This window comes from Zingiber officinale, chromosome 7A (assembly GCF_018446385.1).
Source record: "Zingiber officinale cultivar Zhangliang chromosome 7A, Zo_v1.1, whole genome shotgun sequence".
Classification (NCBI taxonomy): domain Eukaryota; kingdom Viridiplantae; phylum Streptophyta; class Magnoliopsida; order Zingiberales; family Zingiberaceae; genus Zingiber; species Zingiber officinale.
In genome coordinates this window covers 140,957,003-140,979,141 of record NC_055998.1, presented here as the reverse complement: position 1 = coordinate 140,979,141, position 22,139 = coordinate 140,957,003, and the positions used below count along the sequence as shown (strand labels likewise).

The 22,139-nt window shown below is 35.6% G+C and overlaps 2 protein-coding genes across 2 annotated transcripts; one reads left to right on the top strand and one right to left on the bottom strand.

Moving 5' to 3' along the window:
- Positions 1 to 13,435: 13,435 nt before the first annotated feature.
- Positions 13,436 to 19,956, top strand: LOC122002953 (cell division cycle 5-like protein). Its single transcript, XM_042558357.1, has 5 exons — positions 13,436 to 13,621; positions 13,793 to 14,012; positions 15,693 to 17,423; positions 18,217 to 18,498; positions 18,793 to 19,956. The coding sequence occupies exons 2-5, from the start codon at positions 13,836 to 13,838 to the stop codon at positions 19,696 to 19,698; spliced, it is 3,096 nt and encodes a 1,031-aa protein (XP_042414291.1). The 5' UTR covers positions 13,436 to 13,621; positions 13,793 to 13,835; the 3' UTR covers positions 19,699 to 19,956.
- A 1,381-nt stretch (positions 19,957 to 21,337) lies between these two features.
- LOC121999791 (putative RING-H2 finger protein ATL21C) lies at positions 21,338 to 21,880 on the bottom strand. Its single transcript, XM_042554424.1, has one exon. It carries the CDS (start codon positions 21,878 to 21,880, stop codon positions 21,338 to 21,340), a length of 543 nt encoding a protein of 180 aa, XP_042410358.1.
- Between the last annotated feature and the right edge of the window lie 259 nt (positions 21,881 to 22,139).

Sequence of the window (22,139 nt, the reverse complement as noted above, 5' to 3'; positions counted from 1 at the left end):
ATGCACGAGGACATTATAAAATGCAACCTATGGCAGATGTTGATACATACCTTCAAAGTTGTATTGGTAATCCTAAAGACGACAATGATCATGAAGAAATCGTTTGGGTTCAGGATGATGCTACAGGAGTTGAAATTGATGTTGATACATGATGAGATTCTGTTTATGATGAGATTTTGTCTAGCATGTGTAATTTTTATGTTTAATTAATATAATATAAAGTGATAGTAGGAGAGTGGATTTGCCATATATATGTTATTTTCAGTGTTCACTATAGACCTTTTATTTATCATATCAAAGGATATATAATTAACTTTCTTTTTATCTATAAATATAACATTTGCTCTTGATAGGAATGGCTTGTGATGGTAAAATTGTTGGAAAACCTCATTTTCAACATCAAGACAAGGCAAATACACAATCTAGAATTATGATTGCCAATCATGCAGCTCGAAAATCAAACATAGGTTAGAACTTTCTTACTTATAATTATGGTTATTTCATGTTTTATTTATCCTATATAACTTCCTTTGATAGGATTGACTCTTAAAAGTAAAAATATCGGAAAACCTCATTTCCAACTTCAAGATAGGGCAAATAATAAACCACAGATTTTGATTAGCAATCACGCAACTCAAAACTCAAAAGAAAGAGGTAACATCTTATTTTATATATACACAATTTATTGTTTTCTTTTGTATGGTTGGATTTGATGTTATCTATGTCTATTGATTCGAAAATCAAAAGTTAACTATTGATTTGTATGATGGCATTTGCATGATTGGATTTGCATGAACTATTAGTTACCATAGTGCTGCTTTCCATCAGAATGGATTATTAGTTACCATAGTGTTGCTTTCCAAGGTTTTTCTTTTGCCTTGTGCTGCTTTCCATCATCATGTAGTAGTAAAGTCTGCTTGTTGGTAGTAGTTGTATTGTTATATATGTTATTCAAGTCTATTGTGCAAGCCAAATTGAGAATGTTGTAACAACTTTCCTGTCCAGAATATTATTGATTATGATTTAAAATTCAAGTAAAAATAGTTATTTCATGCTTTATTTATCTTATATAACTTGTCTTTGATAGGAATGACTCTTAAAAGTAAAAATGATGGAAAACTTCAAGATGAGGCAAATACTCAACCACAGGTTTTGATTGGCAATTACACAACTTGAAACTAAAAAAAAAAAGAGGTAGCATCTTATTTTATTCATCAACAATCTATTATTTTCTTTTGTATAACTCTTATTTGACTTTGCTTTTATATGCTATATACTTTATTCAAGTCGATCATGCAAGGGAAATTGAGAACCTGGTAACTAGCGGAAAAGGTCAGAACGCTCTTGTTTATGATTTAAAACTCAAGTTGTTTATATTTTGTTCAAACAATACCTGTGCAGATTGTCAAAACATTCAAGGTACATCAAATAACCAAATAGATTAAGCTTCAAAGCAGCAATACAATGATGTACAAGGTATATATTAGATATAAAAATATATGAAACTTAAGAATTTTTTATTTCAAAATATTACGTTTCGATATAGTTTGGTATAATGGTTTTTCATGCTTTATTTATCTTATATAACTTGTCTTTGATAGGAGTGACTCTTAAAAGTAAAAATGATGGAAACCCTCATTTTCAACTTCAAGATGAGGCAAATACTCAACCACAGGTTTTGATTGACAATTACACAACTCGAAACTCAAAAAAAAGAGGTAGCATCTTATTTTATTCATCAACAATCTATTATTTTCTTTTGTATAACTCTTATTTGACTTTTGCTTTTATATGCTATATACTTTATTCAAGTCTATCATGCAAGGGAAATTGAGAACTTGGTATTTGTGTTTTTTTTTTGTCACAACTCATAACCTAAATATGTGCAAGAGCTAATATATTCATTTGGATTGACAATAATAGCTTCCAAACTTTCTTGTATTGCTTCTAGTCACTTACAGCACTGATATTTGCTTAAAAATGTCTAGATAAGTTTAGCAAGGAGCTTATAAAATAATCATAGAGTGACTACCAATATGTATGGAGGGCATAATCAGAAATGTGGAGCTTGACAATGGTAGAGCATGTTATGATCTGGATTTTTCCCCCTACTAGTTATAAATCCTCTTTCGGTGGAGTTAAGCCTATTTTGGACTTTTGTTCAGTGGAGTTTAGTTGGGGTTTGAGAGGTTGGGGCTCAGTTTGGTTGCTGGAAAGTAAGGCCCGATAAGATCAGTTTGGTTGTCAGAATATTTTCTGTGATTTCTGCAACCAACCACAGCAGCAAGGAATACGGCAAGAAGGCAGCTGCCTCCTTAGTTCAACACCCAAAACAGCAAGTTAGAGCTTCCTTTTAGGTCCATTCAATCCTCTATTAAGTAGAAACTATTTTCCTGTTGGTTGCTACTCGGAAAACCTAGAGGTTCCGCTGTACAAAAATTTTGTACAAAGGTCTGAACCTTTTCCTAGCTACCATGTGTTCTTTTAAATTCGCCTGCGGAACTTAACACGTTTGATCCAAAACTTAATCTATTCGTTCTTTTAGGTTTTGACTTGGGTCTCCTGCGGAACTTAACACGTTCGACCCAAATCACCTTAAGTTATTAATTCCATTAAATATTAATTTCCATAATTGGTTCCCAGTACTGACGTGGCGAGGCACACGACCTTCTTGGATATGGGAGCAACCACCACCGACTAGACAAAACCTTTTATGGAAAGATAATATTTAATTTCCTAAAATAACTTTAGGTTAACCGAAAAGAATAATCAAATCACAAGGGAAAGAAAAACAAAAGAACACTATATCGAAAACAAATTCGAAACTCTAGAATCGTATGCCTCTTGTATTTAGTATTATTTTCAAAAATAACTAGTATGATGCGGAAACAAAAATTACTAGTTATACCTTTTAGAAAGACCTCTTGATCTTCTACCGTATTCCTCTTCTAACCTCGGACGTTGTGTGGGCAACGATCTTCCGAGATGAGAAACCACCAAGCACCTTCTTCTCCTCCTAGCTAGGTTCGGCCAACACATAGAAGCTTCACCAAGGACGAAGAACAAAACACCAACCAAGCTCCAAGGGATACAAGCTTTCTCTCCTTCTTCTTCTTCTCCAAGTAGTATCTGGCCACCACAAAAGCTCCAAGCCAATAGAGAAGGTTCGGCCACCACCAAGAGGAAGAGAGGTTGGCCGGCCACAACACCAAGGAAAAGAGGAAGAAAAATAGAATAGAGTCGTTAGCCTTGAAGCCTCCTCTACCCCCTCTTTTATAATCCTTGGTCTTGGTAAATAAGGAAAATTTAATAAAAACTTCCTTAATTCCTTTGCCATTGAAAAGGAAAATTTATTTAATTAAAAATAATTTTCTTTCTCAATTTTATTTGGCCGGCCATATAAAAGCTACAAACAAGGAGAGTTTTAATTAATTAAAACTTCCTAATTTGTTTCTAGGAATTTATAAAAAATTTCTCCAATAATTTTTATCCCTTCATGATTGGTTTATAAAAAGGAAATTTAATAAATTAAAATCTTTCTTTTAACATGTGGATAAAAAGAAAGTTATCTCTAAAAATTAAAATTTCTTTTAATCTACAAATAAGGAAAGATATCAAATCTTTTCTTAATCTTTTGTAGAAACTTATAAAAGAGAATATTTAATTTTAAACTCTCTTTTAAATCATGAACATGGTGAAAAAGGAAAGTTTTCTTAAAATTTAAAATCCTCCTTTAAACAACAAATAAGGAAAGATTTCAAATTTTAAACTCTCTTTTAGACATGTAGATGATTTACAAATAAGGAAAGTTTTTACCAAAAATTAAAACCATCCTTTTAAACTACAAATAAGAAAAGAGATTAATCTCTTCTCTTAATCTTTTGTAGAAAGTTATAAAAGGAAATTTTTAATTTTTAAACTCTCTTTTAAAATCATGATATCCACATAAAAATTAATTTTAATAAAAATCCTTTTTAATATTCTAGTAGCCGGCCACCTAAGCTTGGGACCCAAGCTTTGGCCGGCCACCTACATGGCTCATCCACTTGGTCTTGGCCGGCCCTAGCTTGGGTTCCAAGCTAGCTTAGTCGGCCCCATTGGATGGGTAAGAAGGTGGGTATGCGGTGGGTATAAATCTCTATATACTAGAGGCTACGATAGGGACCGAGAGGAGGAATTGGTTTTGGTCTCCCGATGAAATTAAGCATCCCATGTTCGCCCCGAACACACAACTTAATTTCATCAATAATAATTCATTCCACTAAAGAACTATTATTGAACTACCGCACCAATCCCAAATTATATTTTGGGCTCCTTCTTATTATGAGTGTGTTAGTCTCCCTGTGTTTAAGATAACAAATGTCCACTAATTAAGTAAGTTACTGACAACTCACTTAATTAATATCTAGCTCCAGAGTAGTACCACTCAACTTCATCGTCATGTCGGACTAAGTCCACCTGCAGGGTTTAACATGACAATCCTTATGAGCTCCTCTTGGGGACATTCTCAACCTAGATCACTAGGACACAGTTTCCTTCTATAATCAACAACACACACTATAAGTGATATCATTTCCCAACTTATCGGGCTTATTGATTCATCGAACTAAATCTCACCCATTGATAAATTAAAGAAATAAATATCAAATATATGTGCTTGTTATTATATTAGGATTAAGAGCACACACTTCCATAATAACTGAGGTCTTTGTTTCTTTATAAAGTCGGTATAAAAGAAACGACCTCTAATGGTCCTACTCAATACACTCTAAGTGTACTAGTGTAATTATATAGTTAAGATAAACTAATACCTAATTACACTACGACCTTCCAATGGTTTGTTCCTTTCCATTATTATCGTGAGCTACTGTTTATAATTTATAAGGTACTGATAACATGATCTTCTGTGTGTGACACCACACACCATGTTATCTACAATATAAATTAATTGAACAACTACATTTATCATAAATGTAGACATTTGACCAATGTGATTCTTATTTATAGATAAATGGTTATACCAAAAGCTAGGCTTTTAGTATACACTCTAACATTTCCCTTTGGTTTATGATGGATTTGGAGTGTCTTGACCTAAGATATAATCCTCTTGTAGCCCTCTATATTAAAGGCCAACATACATGGAAAATCCAGCATGTTCTTCTGAAGTCATAACACAGTAGGTAAACTTTTCTTGTAGTTTTTATTCATTTGCTTCATGTAGGAGTAGATTCTAATAAATTCCCGCACATTTAATGTTTAATCATAATTACATATCAGTAAAACTCATTCAAGTATATAATCTAGCTTTATGTTTAGTGAATTCCATTAAAGCAGATTTGTGAATGATTGTGCAACTGCTTGGTTGCAGATTTGTGACAATACGAAGAATCATAATGTACTATTCATTAGCTATTATGAGGATTACTTATTTTAACATAACTTGCAATTTTCAATATGAGGATTAGCTTCAGAATCTGCTTGATTATAATTAAAAACTCAAGTCATTTATAATTTGTTCAAACAAATACTTGTGCAGATTGTCAAACATTCAAGGTGCATCAAATAACCAAATAGATGAAGCTTCAAATCAGAAAGATATTGAGTTACAAGCTTCAAATTATATTGTTGAAAATGATTTTATGGATAAAGAATTTGATCAAGGTAACTTGTGCGAAGAATGTAATAAATTATTTCACTGTATTTATTCAACCATTTATTTATCTTTTTTTTTATATATGTAGATAGTGAAAGTGAATCTCCTAATGCTAAAAAGAAAACTAGAGACCCTACATTTATGAAAGAAATTTGGGGTCGACCTAGTACGCTGCCACGTATTTATTGATTGCTACTCGGAAAACCTAATGGTTCCACTGTACAAAAAAAAATTTGTACAAAGGTCTGAACCTTTTTCCTAGCTACCATGTGTTCTTTTAAATTAAACTTGGATCGCCTGCGGAACTTAACACGTTTGATCCAAAGTTTAATTTATTTGTTCTTTTAGGTTTAGACTTGGATCTCCTGCGAAACTTAACACTTTCGATCCAAATCACCTAGGTTATTAATTCTATTAAATATTAATTTCTAAAATTGGCTTCCAGTACTGACGTGGCGATGCACATGGCCTTCTTGGATATGGGAGCAACCACCACCGACTAGACAAAGCCTTTTAAGGAAAACTAATATTTAATTTCCTTAAATAACTTTAGGTCAACCGAAAAGAACAATCAAATCACAAGGAAAAAGAAAAACAAAAAAACACAACATCGAAAATAAATTCGAAATACTAGAATCGCATGCCTCTTGTATTTGGTATTATTTCCAAAAATAACTAGTATGATGCGGAAAGGAAAAATACTAGTTATACCTTTTAGAAAGACCTCTTGATCTTCTACCGTATTCCTCTTCTAACCTCGGACGTTGTGTGGGCAACGATCTTCCGAGATGAGAACCACCTTTTCACCTTCCTTCTTTCTTCTAGATTTCGGCCACAATAGATTTCTTCAAGGATGAAGAATTCCGGCCACCACCAATGCTCCAAGGGATGCTAGAGACGAGGCTTGCTTTCTCTTCTTCTTCTCCTTCCTTGATCCGGCCACAAACAAGAGCTCCACCAAGAAGATAGGTTTCGGCCAACAAGAGGAGAAGAGAGAAATAGGGCCGGCCACCAAAACCAAAGGAAGAGAGGGAGGAAAAGAATAGAGGTTGTTCTCACATGAAGATTCCTCTACCTCCTCTTTTATAATCCTTGGTCTTGGCAAATAAGGAAATTTTAATAAAAACTTCCTTAATTCTTTTACCATGAAAAGGAAAAATTTATTTAATTAAAAATAATTTTTCTTCTCATTATTATAATGGCCGGCCACACCAAATCTCCAAGCAAATAAAAATTTTAAACACAAATTAAAACTTCCTTATTTGCTTCCGGAAATTTTATAAAAAATTTCTCCAATAATTTTTATCCCTTCATGATTGGTTAAAAGGAAATTTTATAAATTAAATCTTTCTTTAAACATGTGGATAATTTCCGGAAAGTTATCTCAAAAATTAAAATCTCCTTTCAATCTACAAATAAGGAAAGATATTAAATCTTTTCTTAATCTTTTGTAGAAACTAATAAAAGAGAATTATTAATTTTTAAACTTTCTTTTAAATCATGAACATGGTTAAAAGGAAAATTTTTATCAAAATTAAAATCAACCTTTTAATCTACAAATAAGGAAAGAGATTTAACTCTTCTCTTAATCTTTTGTAGAATCTTATAAAAGGAAAGATTTAAATTTTTAAACTCTCTTTTAAATCATGTTATCCACATAAGGAAATTTTTAAAAATAAAAACCTTTTATTTTAATTTGGGTCGGCCACACCAAGCTTGAACCCAAGCTAGGGCCGGCCACCTTGAAGCACCCATGAACCAAACTTTGGCCGGCCCTAGCTTGGTCTCCAAGCTAGCTTGGCCGGCCCCTATGGGATGGGTAAGAAGGTGGGTATAGGTGGGTATAGTACTCTATAATTAAGAGGCTACGATAGGGACCGAGAGGAGGAATTGGTTTTGGTCTCCCGATAAAATTAAGCATCCCGTGTTCGCCCCGAACACACAACTTAATTTTATCAATAATAATTCATTCCACTAGAGAACTATTATTGAACTACCGCACCAATCCCAAATTACATTTTGGGCTCCTTCTTATTATGAGTGTGTTGGTCTCCCTATGTTTAAGATAACAAATGTCCACTAATTAAGTAAGTTACTGACAACTCACTTAAATTAATATCTAGCTCCAAGAGTAGTGCCACTCAACTTCATTGTCATGTCGGACTAAGTCCACCTGCAGGGTTTAACATGACAATCCTTATGAGCTCCTCTTGGGGACATTCTCAACCTAGATCACTAGGACACAGTTTCCTTCTATAATCAACAACACACACTATAAGTGATATCATTTTCCAACTTATCGGGCTTATTGATTTATCGAACTAAATCTCACCCATTGATAAATTAAAGAAATAAATATCAAATATATGTGCTTGTTATTATATTAGGATTAAGAGCACACACTTCCATAATAACTGAGGTCTTTGTTCCTTTATAAAGTCAGTATAAAAGAAATGACCTCAAATGGTCCTACTCAATACACTCTAAGTGTACTAGTATAATTATATAGTTAAGATAAACTAATACCTAATTACACTACGACCTTCCAATGATTTATTCCTTTCCATCTTGGTCGTGAGCTACTGTTTATAATTTATAAGGAACCAATAACATGATCTTCTGTGTGTGACACCACACACTATGTTATCTACAATATAAATTAATTGAGTAATTACATTTATCATAAATGTAGACATTTGACCAATGTGATTCTTATTTCTAGATAAATGTTTATACCAAAAGCTAGGCTTTTAGTATACATCCTAACAATATTAAGATCCAATGTGATGGTATGGGACGTCCTATAGGATCAAGAAGAAATAAATTTGCTGATTTTTTAGGTACTTTGGCAAGAAATGGTAAATTTTGTCCAATTGACGTGGAAGATTGGCATAAAATGCCCCCAAAAAATAAGAAAAAAATGTTAGATGTTATAAAGGTAATCGAAATATTATTGTTTAATTTTATTATTAAATAATTTTTTATTCTTTGGGTAAATTGTCTAAATGCTTGTGTAGGAAAAGTATGACCTTCCTCCCGGAACAGAAAGTTGGACACTGCGTTCAATAGCAAAAAAATGGAGAAATTGGAAGGTAGAACTAAAAAAGAAGTATTATGATCCTGAGTTGCCAATGCAAGTTCTTCTAGAAGAAAGAGATAATAGAGCTTTTGTAGAGCAATATGTCAAATTAGTTCTTCAGTGGAATTCAGAAAAATCAAAGGTATATAACATTCTATCTATTTAGAAAATTTTCACTTTTCCTTTTGTATTTTGTATCAATTTTTGAATTAATATATTAGGAACGAAGTGAAAAAAATAAGACTGCTCGGAAGTAAAAGATAATGAATCAGACAACTGTAAGAAGATCTTTTGTTCAAGTGCAACAAAAATTGGTAATTTATCTTATTAATCTTATAATTGACATGCATTAGAATCTACAAATTTTTAACAATTGTAATTTTAGGGAAAAGAAAAGGGGTGACCTCCATCACGAGTCGAATTATTCCATGCTTGCTTCACTCATGCTAATGGAAGCCCCTCAAGCAACATTGTGGCAGAAAAATTGGTAAGTTACATTATAAACTTCATTTATATTACTTTCAAAGATATTTGTTTTCATCATGACTATGTATAAATTATGGCTTTTGATTTTTTGGTAAAGGCTGCAATGAAAGAACTAGAAAATCAACTTCTTGAAGATGAGGATGATCAAGTTGGTCAAAATGACATATTTGCTCAAATCATTGGACCAGATAGACCAAGCCGAGACGTATGTTTGGTGATGGTGTTAACCCATCTGATTTATGGGGAGAAGTTCCAAGCCGTAGTACATGCAACAGAATAGTGATGGAGCAAAAGAGAAAGTTAGAAAAAAATGGATGAACAAGTTAGAAAGCAAGGCCAACACATTGCAATGTTAGAATCAAAGATTGACAATCAATCAAACCAAAACCTTGGTTCAAATTACAACAGTATACAACACACAACATCAACTAGTAGTCCATTACTTCCTAATCCAGTTAGTTTATCTCTAAGGGTAAAGTCTTTATCCAGTTTTATTACTTTATTATTATATTGAGTTAGTACTTTGTTGATTCGGCATGGTCTTGGGGTTAAGAATATAAGTTAGATGCATAAATGCTTTTTCGTTGTTTATTTTGATATTATGTGTTATTTGACGTGCCATAATGAGTTAGAGTTTGCTTTCTTGTAAGCTATATATGTTTTGTGTGAGATTATAATTATCTTGAGTTAGCCATTTATTAATTTATTGTAAGCTATGTTTTTGTGTGAGATTTTTCAAGTCTTGTTTACTTTCTGCAAAAAATTCATTCTACTGCCAATTCACTTGTATTAATATGTTAGAGTCTGCTTTCTTCTAAGCTATATATGTTTTGTGTGAGATTATAATTATATTGAGTTAGTCAGTTATTGATTTCTAGTATGTGTATTATTGCTTATTGTGAGAAGTTGAGAATTCGGTTAGATTGAGCAATAATGTATAATCTTATGTAGCATAATTGTTGTTGTTGATGGTATATCATATTTGTTTTCATCATAACCTTCTCTTTTTGCATTGTTAGATTGGATGTTCTGTCTCGATAAAAAGTCTATTTGATTCGATGAAAATTGTAGCAAAAGGAGTTGTACGTAGCATGGATCCAAATACTGAAGTAGGAAGATAGGTGTTGGGACCAAATTGGTGCGAAATACAAGTTCTAGTTGTCCTAGAACACGAAGAGAGTTTGATTAGCCCATATGATCTTTTACAAATGTTTGAGGATGTACTTGGAGGAATGATAGCTTGGCCTTGTTATTTGGTATGATGTGAAACTTTTTAATGAACTAAAATTTATTATATATGTCCATCATGTTATGACACTTTTTAATTATATTTGCAGTTGACGGTTAATGAAGAAGACTTCTACTAGATGCATTTGGAGTTTTGTGGCACAATAGTAAGGTAAATGTTAACGTCAGTGTCTTTTAAAACTAATTATATTTGATGTTGTGGAGCTTTCCCGGCTTATCATTTGATAAATATTCACTAGTTCAAATTAAATTTTAATCTCTTTAGTTTATGTTTTTTTTACTTTATTTTATTTACACAAATATATGAATTTTTATTGTAGGTGACAAGAATATTGGATTTTGTTTAAGAAGCGATGGTTGAAGAATGAAGATGCACCACAAGTTTGGTTATGTTTTGCTTTAAGAGACTTGATTTTTTGCTAGTTCTTAAACTAAATACATTGGGTACATTTGTAATTGATATATAAATATTTTTTGATGTGACAAATTTATTAGCCTTATGGATTGGGAAATTAATGACAATTATTGATTAGCACTTTAATTTCTATTTTAAAACTTTTTATGTGTATTTCTGTTAATATGTTATATGCGTGAATATTATGTCATGAAAATGGATGACATATTTCATAATATATGTCATTTTTTATATCATGAAAAGAATCATCATAAATAACTATTAATGATAATTTTTAATGTCTTTATAGACTAATATAGAAGACATTTGTAAGTGTCATTAAAAATTACATAATGAAGCATTTTAAATTAACCTTATAAACTATCATTAAGGACATTTTTTATTGTCACTATAAATAAAATACAAAACATTTATAGTTGTCCTATTGAATGATTTTAAAGGACATATAAATTTGTCATCATTACTATAATAACAAGGCATGCATAAATGTCATTACAAATTTTATAGTGACATTTTTTTGTCACTATAATAGTTATTTATGACATTAATGGTGTGATTATTTTTATGCTATAGTGGCATTATGAAATGTCACGAGACTTTAGACGACATCACTATAGAGGACATTTTGACTTAATGTCACTATATTAAAAGTGTCGGTATAGGTAGTATATGATGTCACTTTTAAATGTCATTAAAAGCATATATTCTTGTAGTGTTATTATCAGAAATTATTCTTGTATCCAGAATCAACACCCACAAAGTAACCCGTTCAGTGTGAAGCGAACGCGGAATAGACAGCGTCCCAATGTATCCTCTCAGAGTGGTGACTTTACAGGAGGGACCCAGATGGTATCCAATGATATTAAACGGTTCCGTGGGCGAGTAGAGACCCGAGTGCATTAAAGGAGAATGACGCGGACAGCTCACTGCGACACGCAGCGGTTCTATCCTCCTCCGTCACTAGTTTACCCTAGTTATAGCCCTCGTTGCTTCTGCCTCCTCAACATCTCACCTCCTAGGGTTTTAAAAATCAAATAAATGTTTGTTTGTTTTCAAAATGTTTGTTTCACTAAAATGAGAATAATTTCACTAAAGTATTAATTATTCTATATTTGAGACTAAAAATAATAAGGGTCTAAGTGAGTTAAGCCGCTAAGAGTTATTCAGACTAAAAAAATTATCAAGTTGAAGCCCTAGCCCTATATCCTCTCCCCTTCCTCATCCTCTCCAGTTCATCCGTTCTCTATGGCGATCTCTTAGTCAGACCTTTCCATCTGTCTCTTCTCGATCCCTAGCTCGTTCCTCTTGATCGACCCCCCCCCCCCTTTTGTTTCGGCGTTTGCCTCATCTTCGGAAGTCATATCTCTCTCTCTGATGTGGCAAAAGGCGATTCGCTCGCCCCCAGCGCCCCCACCAACCCGTCCCTAGGTCAACATGGAGGAGGTAAATCACGGGTGACTACTAGCCATTAGTGCAAATGACCAAGACATGGGGGAGGTTATGCTCGGTCATGCCAAGTTTCAACCCTAAGACCTCATGTGGTAACACCCTATGTCTTAACCATCGCACCACCCCGAAGGGGCATATCTCTCTCACTGATGGAGTGCCAAGAGGAGGCCAAGGCATTGTAGAAAGAGTGTCTGAAGGTGGTCGTCAATGTCCGGCCGCTCATCACCGCATGGCTCCTCGTGGACTGCACCGATCGCGTCATTGTTGTTACCGAGGAGCCACAGTCGATATCTTTTGATTCGGACGAAAAGCATATTACTGTTTTGATGCTTTGTTGTCCGATCTCATTAATATGTTGTTGATTCTAGCATTAGTTTAATTTTTCTTGATAAGCTAGGCGAAAAGAATATTACTGTTTTGACGCTTTATTGTCCAATCTCATTAATATGTTGTTGATTCTAGCATTAGTTTAATTTTTCTTGATAAGCCGGGCAAAAAAATATTATTGTTTTGTTAATTTTTTTTGATAAACTGGGCGAAAAGAATATTACTGTTTTGATGTTTTTTTTTCCAATCTCATTAATATGATATGTTGTTGATTCTGGCACTAGTTTAATTTTTCTTGATAAATCGGGCAAAAAGAGTATTACTGTTTTGATGTTTTGTTGTCCGAGCTCGTTAATATATTGTTGATTTTATTGAACTCATATGTTTGACAGGTCTATTATGTTCGACCGATCTTTTACTCCCGAGCCTACCACTGTACCTCCCTCCTGCTCATTCCTTATTCCATCACGCTGTTTTCTTTTTACTACCAGGGTCATTTATCATAACTCATATCACCAATAAATCAGATTTAATTTATAAATAATAATAATAAAATGGTATCTGTGATTTAAGATTGAGTTTCAGATATTCATGAAAGATGCGATCTGTTATATTAAAAAATAAGATAAAATATTATATATATATATTCTCAATATAAAGGGTCTCTTATTATTAGAAATTATTCTTGAATCCAATCAGCACCCACAAAGTTACCCCTCAGAGTGGTGACTCTTACAGGAGGGACCCAGATGGTATCCAATAATATTAAATGGTTCCGTCGGCGGTTCAGTGCGACACGCAGCGGTTCTATCCTCCTCCGCCGCAGCCCTCGTTACTTCTACCTCCTCAACATCGCGCCTCCTAGGGTTTCCTGTTATTCACGTTCCTCGTTCAACCCGTGAGAAAGGCTCTGTTTGCCGTTCCAGACGAGAAAATCGGGAACGTATAGGCGCCGTAGCATCAGGTTCGTCAGGCCTTTAGATCGGACGTTTTCTCATGTTAAAATTTAACAACGCGCTTTTGCTCATGTTAAAATTTAGAATAACCTCTCGCCTCCTAGGTTTTCCTGATTTGATTCGATTTCTGGTTCAGTTTTTATATCTACACTATTCCCATGTCTATCTGTCGAATGTAGGAGAAGTTGCTAGGAAGAAGAGGCTACATCAGAAACAGCCAAGATGAGGATTATGATAAAGGGTGGTGTGTGGAAGAACACTGAGGATGAGATCCTGAAAGCTGCGGTTATGAAGTATGGGAAGAATCAGTGGGCTAGGATATCTTCCCTCCTTGTTCGTAAGTCTGCCAAGCAATGCAAGGCTAGATGGTATGAGTGGCTCGATCCATCTATCAAGAAGGTAATTTTCAAGTTCTATGTTATTTTTTCCCTTACTCTGTTGCTTATGTTGGAAACCTAGGCAAAACATGACAACCTATTGTTGTTGGAATGAATAATGTTCATCTTTCAATGGTTAACGGTTAGAAAAGTATCTCCTAACAAATAAACCCTTCTTTTGTATAGACTTGAATCCTCTTGATTGCTGGCTTTATAAGCCTTATATATTATACTAGTGGGATTGTGGGTATGTACATATTCACGGTTGTACATTCTAGCAATTTGCTAACAAATCGTGACTTCTTATTGTTTTATGGTAGCATTCTAGCAATTTGCCACTTGCCACTTGTACCAAGTAGCTTAAATTCATGTCTGCTAATTGAAATTTTGATTCAACAAAGTACAATGAATTATCCTCTACCTTTTATTATTCATTATTTTTGATAGATTACATGGAGCTCCTCATCCTAGAGCCTAATTACACATACACACCCTCTAGGTTAAAAATTGCATGTAAGATTGCCCCTGAATACCCAAACATTCAATATCAAAATTATGCTTCTTTGCTTAATCAATTGAAAATACAATACTGTAATATTTTGTACATTTGGTTTACTTAACACCTCACGTCACCTTGACATAGCACTGTGGATTATTTTCAAAGATTGTCATGGTATTACCAATTTATAATTCTTTGGTCTATGTGAATTTGTCATATGGTGGAACCAACATTTATTTCAAGTGGGGTCAAATCATATACCATAAAAGGAAAAAGTTATACAAGAATGAAATGCATGGTGATATTGAAGGAAATATTGATGACGAACCATTCTGTAATTTTTGTCTCAATAACTATGGTGCCAAAATATATAAATACCATTGCTATCAATTTATCTTTTATTGTTTTAAGCATATTGTCCATTGCCACTCCCTCAAAAGGAAAAAGTTATACAAGAATGAAATGCATGGTGATATTGAAGGAAATATAGATGACGAACCATTCTGTAATTTTTGTCTCAATAACTATGGTGCCAAAATATATAAATACCATTGCTATCAATTTATCTTTTATTGTTTTAAGCATATTGTCCATTGCCACTCCCTCTAATATGGCTCTGCCATTGACTAGACCATATTTGAAAAAAGTAGTGTAAAATGCTTTTTCTAATGGTTGGGTGTATTCAGTGATTATGTTACTTGAACTTGGATATGGATCTGTTACAATTGTATTAATCTAAGTGCCTACAAGGATTTTTCTACATCTTTTTACTTGTGATCAATAGAGGTGCTAACTGTTCACCTAGAATGTAGGTGTCATAGTATCAAATGTTTGACATGGGTGAAGGGGTAAATGGAAAATCCAAGTACCATATTTCAACAAGCAATATGAAAATTGGATCTTGGAGCACCAAAATGTAGCAAGGCTTTAGTACAAAGGAGCTTGCATAATGTATTTTTTTTTCATCAAAAAGAACTTTAATCCCACTTGTAGAAAAAAATTAATGAACCACCTTCAGCATTTGTAACTTTGAGTACTAATATAGATTTTTTGCTTTCCATGGGAAAAAATTATGCATTTCTGATAATCACTAATCAATAATCAATATTGTAATTTGTTTGTCATTTTGTAAATTTTAATTTTGATTTAATTACTTTGCTCTATTGAAAAAACTATCAATTGAAGCTCCTTTTGATTTTTCAGACAGAGTGGACAAGGGAAGAGGATGAGAAACTGCTTCATCTTGCCAAGCTCATGCCTACTCAATGGAGAACAATTGCTCCAATTGTGGGTCGAACACCATCCCAGTGTCTTGAACGCTATGAAAAGCTACTTGATGCAGCTTGTGCAAAAGACGAGAACTATGAACCAGGTGATGACCCACGAAAATTGCGCCCAGGAGAGATAGACCCAAACCCTGAGTCAAAACCTGCACGACCTGATCCTGTGGATATGGATGAGGATGAAAAGGAAATGCTTTCAGAAGCACGTGCTCGGTTAGCTAATACTAGAGGCAAGAAGGCCAAAAGAAAGGCAAGGGAGAAACAGCTTGAGGAGGCAAGGAGGCTTGCATCCTTGCAGAAAAGAAGAGAACTGAAGGCAGCTGGAATTTATAACAGACATAGGAAGAGAAAAAGGAAAGGAATTGACTATAATTTAGAAATACCCTTTGAGAAGAGACCTCCCCCAGGATTCTTTGATGTTTCAGGTGAAGATAGGTCAGCAGAGCAACCCAAATATCCAACCACCATCGAGGAGCTTGAAGGAAGAACGAGAGCTGATGTTGAAGCACAGTTAAGGAAACAAGATATTGCTAAAAACAAGATAGCACAAAGACAGGATACCCCTGCTGCAATTTTGCAAGCCAACAAACTTAATGATCCAGAAGCAGTTAGGAAAAGGTCTAAACTGATGCTTCCAGCACCACAAATTTTGGATCAGGAGTTGGAGGAAATTGCAAAAATGGGTTATGCAAGTGATCTTTTGTTAGCCAATGAGGAACTTGCTGAAGGTAGTAGTGCTACGCGAGCACTCCTTGCAAATTATTCTCAGACTCCAAGACTAGGAATCACTCCCTTGCGCACCCCACAGAGAACACCTGGTGGAAAAGGTGATGCAGTTATGATGGAAGCTGAAAATCTTGCAAGACTGAGAGAGTCTCAGACACCACTTTTGGGTGGGGAGAATCCTGTGTTGCATCCGTCCGATTTCTCTGGTGTCACACCAAGGAAAAGGGAAATTCAGACTCCAAATCCAATGGCTACTCCATCAGCCACTCCATCAGCTACTCCTGGGCCTGGTGTTACCCCCAGATTTGGCATGACTCCTAGAGATGGATATTCTTTTAGTATGACACCAAAGGGGACACCATTCAGGGATGAACTTCACATAAATGAAGACCTTGATGTGCGAGATACTTCTAAACTTGAGCTTCATCAGCAGGCTGAATTGAAAAGAAATTTACGTTATGGGCTAACCAACCTGCCACAAGCTAAGGATGAGTATCAGATAGGAATTCAACCCATTCCTGAGGAGGCTGAAGAGGCTGAGGAGAAAATTGAAGAGGACATGTCTGACAGAATAGCTAGGGAGAGGGCACAGGAACAGGCAAGGCTGGAGGCCTTACTCAGGAAGAGATCTAAAGTACTTCAGAGAGAACTTCCTAGACCACCTGCTGCTTCTCTAGAGATTATTAAGAAGTCGCTTATGAGGGGGGATGAGGACAGGAGCTCCTTTGTCCCTCCTACTCCATTTGAGCAGGCTGATGAAATGATAAATAGAGAACTTCTTGCTTTATTAGAACATGACAATGCTAAGTATCCAATCTCTGAGAAATCAGATGAGAAGAAAAAGAAAGGGACCAAACGAATGTCAAATGGTAAATTATCTGCAGTTCCTGAACTCGAAGATTTCGAGGAAGATCAGCTGAAGGAGGTGTGCTAATGCTTTTATTCTTTTTATTTCCTTTTTCCCCTGGTAACCTGATATAAAATTTCTAAACTTGATTTAGTTAGGGATGTTAAATTGGGAATTGTTTCCTTCAATTAAAAAATAGTTCAAGATAAATGTTTTGCTTCCATTTTAATGTCGCTATCAAACTGAACTATTTTATATTTTTGATACAATATTCTGTTTAGACATTTTTCTATGGTAAGTTGGTACAAAAGCATGATGATAATGAATATGCATTCTAAATATTCAAAGGAAAAGTAAAACAAGAAATCGCTTGGAATCACTGCTTTACCTCTGAATATAACAGGTGACAACCCAGCCCTGATTCTCATCAGGGGATTTCCCTGTAGTATTTTTTTGATCCTGAATGAATTAGTTTTTGCTCATGCAAGGTCCAGCAATTAGGATGATTTGTTGCATTAGCTACTGGCCTTATACCCTTAATTATAAATCTTTTGACCATTCATGTTAGCATCTTTTTCCATAAATAAACATCTATTGTTCTCAGGTTGGGTTCCAAATAAGAAAGCTGAAGGAGGCAATGGTCGATTTGCTGACACATTTTGATTTTCTCGCATGGAATTCGACCCTCCCTATTCTGTGGAACTGATAATGATAGCATGCTTGACATTCCTTTTTTTAGTTTTGCTTTTTGTTCCAGACCAATTTGTGTAGCAGTTTACTTGGTCATTGTCGTATGTTTTCTTTTTTGCTTCAATTTTTAGAAGCATGCATATCATTGTTTTCAAAATTGTTGTTGGTAACATTTTTGCAGGCTGATTCTTTGATAAAGGAAGAAATTCAGTTCCTCCGTGTGGCAATGAGTCATGAGAGTGAATCTTTTGATGATTTTGTCAAAGCCCGAGATGCATGCCAAGAAGATCTCATGTTCTTTCCTGCTCGTAGCACCTTTGGTCTTGCAAGTGTTGCTGGTAACAGTGAGAAACTTGCTTCCTTGCAAAATGAATTTGACATGGTGAAGAAAAGAGTGGATGAAGAAGCGAAGCGAGCCACACGTCTCGAACAGAAAATTAAAGTTCTCACGCATGGATACCAGGTATGCCAAAATCTTCAATTTGGCTTTCTTGACAATGCTTGTTTTGCCGCATCTACTTGGATACTTTTTTGTGCCTTTCTATTATTTTTTTTCTAATTATGCCAAGATCCTGCTGGCAATTATTTCTGAAGTAATTTGTAGTCAAATATCTAGGTGGAAAGATAAGAATTTGTGAATGTTAAGAACTATTTATGGAGATCTAGTTTTTTTTTTCCGGACACTTTTTATCATTTATTTGTTTCATTTTATTTTCCAAGTTAAAATAATAATTCAATTTGTTCCTGAATTGAGCAGACAAGGGCCGAAAAGTTGTGGTCGCAGACCGAAGCTACATTCAAGCAAATGGACACTGCTGCAACAGAACTGGAGTGCTTTAAAGTCTTACAAAAGCAGGAGCTACTGGCATCCACCTTAAGAGTTAACAGTTTAGTCGAAGAAGTCAACAAGCAAAAAACACTCGAAGAAAGTTTGCAAAGTAGATATGCTGGTCTATTAGCTGAGCATGATCGAGTAAAAAGGTTATTGGAGGAACACAAAATGCGACTGCAGCTTGAAGAAGAAAATGCTGCTAGGGCTCGAGCTCTTGAGGAAGAAGCAAGGTTATTGGAGGAACACAAAATGCGACTGCAGCTTGAAGAAGAAAATGCTGCTAGGGCTCGAGCTCTCGAGGAAGAAGCTGCTAGGAACTGTGCTCTTGAAGAAGACAAGGCAACAGAAATTGATGTTATGGATGAACTGCCAGACAAGAAAGATCAGCTCAATGCTGATATTACTGAAGCCGGCACTTCCGTTGAGGTGTCTGCTCCTCCTACCGAAACAAGCCAATTGACTGTGGAAACAATAGCAGAAACTGATAGTATGCGCGATAATGAGCAGGCACCTGCCGACAACTACTTGGAGGTCACCGGAGGAGCATCTCAAGTCATAATTGAAGAGAACGATAATGAGCAGGCACCTGCCAACAACTACTTGGAGGTCACTGGAGAAATATCTCAAGTCATTCAAGAGAAAATGATGGACGATGTTGGTGTTGAAAACACAATTGATGTTCCTCTTCTTTCTAATTCCACGGGCATTGAAGTTGTAACAAATTCAGAAGAAAATGATCAGACCATGCAAGATGTCAGTGATCAGAAAGCTGTTTCAGTTCCGGTTGTTATGGATGGCGGTGGCACAGGGGATTCAGCCGTGTCAGAGTGAAGTTGATATGGAGGATGCGAAAGTGAATCTGTGTGGTCATGTAAAGCATGATGCATTTGAAATAGCTGCTTCGATATGATTGCCTGTTCCGGATTCCATGATTATATTGCACGGGAGTGTACTATGAAGTCGGGTTTTCTGCGACCGACGTATTACAACTGGTAAAATTTGGATGACAGTAAGACACTAGGTACTGTATCTACTTGCGAACATTCCATGAATGATCTTTGTGTTGCTAAACTAGCAATTTACATCGTCTCTAGCTCGCCTCTTTGTAGATCTTTGTGGTGCCTTAGTAGATGAAATCATGTTCCAAATTGCTTGTTTACCTTGTTGCATTCATGGAGGTTTGTCAAGTACCGAAAAACATGTCCTTAGTCAATCTAGGTCAAGTTCTAGAAGGTTTTAAGATTGGAACCAAATCGACGAGTATTAGTCTTAATGTCATTTCTAATGCCACCCGAGAGGTAGGAGCCCTGGCTAGATTAGTCTCAATGTCAATTATATTACCACTCGAGAGGTAGGAGCCCTGGCTAGTGATGACATTTTCCTCTTAACCCATGGAGGATCCAATATGAAAAGAGTATAAAGAAATTTTTTAGATTCAATTAAATAATCAATTGATCGGGTATGGGATTTTTCATATTCGAGTATGTAGATGGATTTGATAGAATTTTGTTAATTTTTTTAATTTGATTTAGGTAGGAAAAGGTGAAATTATAACTTTAACGATACCTTTAGAATGTACTTCCACTATCTAGAAAAAAGGTAAAGCAGAAAAAAAATTTATAAATACATTATAGTCGAATGATGAATATCTAGATGACAACTAGCACCATAACGTCAGAGATAGTACATTCGTCACTCATAGCGCCGGAGATAGTACATTAGTGACTGATGTTACTTAAAGAATTGGTTTTAATGATGGATTCCTAGTTTTTCTAAAAATCTTAACTAAGTTTTAATCTTTAACAATTATTTTAAAATTTTATTTAAAAAAAATAAAAAAAAATAAAAATGGAGCATAAAGCTTGAGCACGATCCAACTACTACCTCTCGGCCGATGCTCAAATTAGGCCATGTCGATATAATCCAATTCAAGTTGGGTCTTAATTAGCCTGGCCCATTAAGCAAGCAATTCTTTTTTTTTTTTTCCGGATATTTAACTTTTATGGCGTGACTAATTCTGAGATGGACAGTTCAACCTCACGTTCTAACCTAAATAAATCCAAGAAATCTTCGTTGCTTAGGAAAGCATTGTATCTCTTAATACAACATCATGCCCGGGGGCAATAATATCACGTGTACTAATATCCTGTGGCCTAATTTTAGCCTCAATTAAAATAATTTATTAAATTTAAAATTGATTAACTTGTTGCTCTCGATAACTTTTAGAGAAATTTCAGACATATTTGTATATAATTGAAATTCAACATCTGTATTTTCACATCAGGAACGATAGACGCTGTATATCAGCAAAGCTCAATATAGCACAGGAATACTATCGTTATGTATTTTTATTATGAGAAAATCTAAAATAAATATGTGAAAACCTCTCCTATACTTTGGGAATTTCGGTACAGCTTAATGTAAAAATGAGAAAATAAGTTTCTGAATAATAAAAAAAAATGAGTTGGAGCTATGGAGGAGGCGCGAGGAGATGGTCATCCCCGAAGAAGTAGAGCAGGCGCTCGACGGCCCAGCTGGGTTCTGCCGGAGGCAGGGGCGGCGACTGCTGGACCGGGAGAAGGGCAGTGCGGCAGAGAGGGCAGCTGAGGTGCTCGTCGTGGTCGAGCCACCGGTCCAAGCAGCCTTTGTGGAACACATGCCGGCAGTTGGTCAGCTCCCACACGACGTCCCTCGCTGCCATCTCACTCAGGCACACCGCGCACGTGACTCCGACCCCAACGCCAGCGGACCTTACCTCCTCCGCCGTCTCCACGAGGTCCTCATAGGCTGTGACACGGAGGGCAGCCCTCACCGCTGCGGCGCGGCAGCGGGCTCTGGCCTCGGCCGCAGCGGCTGTGTCCTCCAAGTAGGTGGAGGGAGAAGGAGACGGCAACCACCAGGCGTGGCTGGGGAGGAGCAGCCACTTGAGGAGGAGAGCAAAAAAGAGGGCAGCCTCCTTAAGACACCGGACCAGCTCAAGCTTGGAGTAGCAGTACTCTATAGAGATGCTCATAGAACTGTGTGTTCTTGAGAAAGGAGGACAGAGAAGAGAGCAAAGGCAAGAAGGGGACTTTATAGTGGGAACTGGATGATCTCAGCAAAGATGCTTCCTTTTTCGAAGGAGGGGAAGAACAGACAGCAAGTCTAGAGCCAAAGGGTGGAATAGATGCACAAGGAGGAATTACAGAGGCACAAGACTGTCCCTTAATTAAATCAACTACTTTAATAATTGCTGAAGCAGTAGGAGCTGAATTAGAGTCAGAATCACTGCA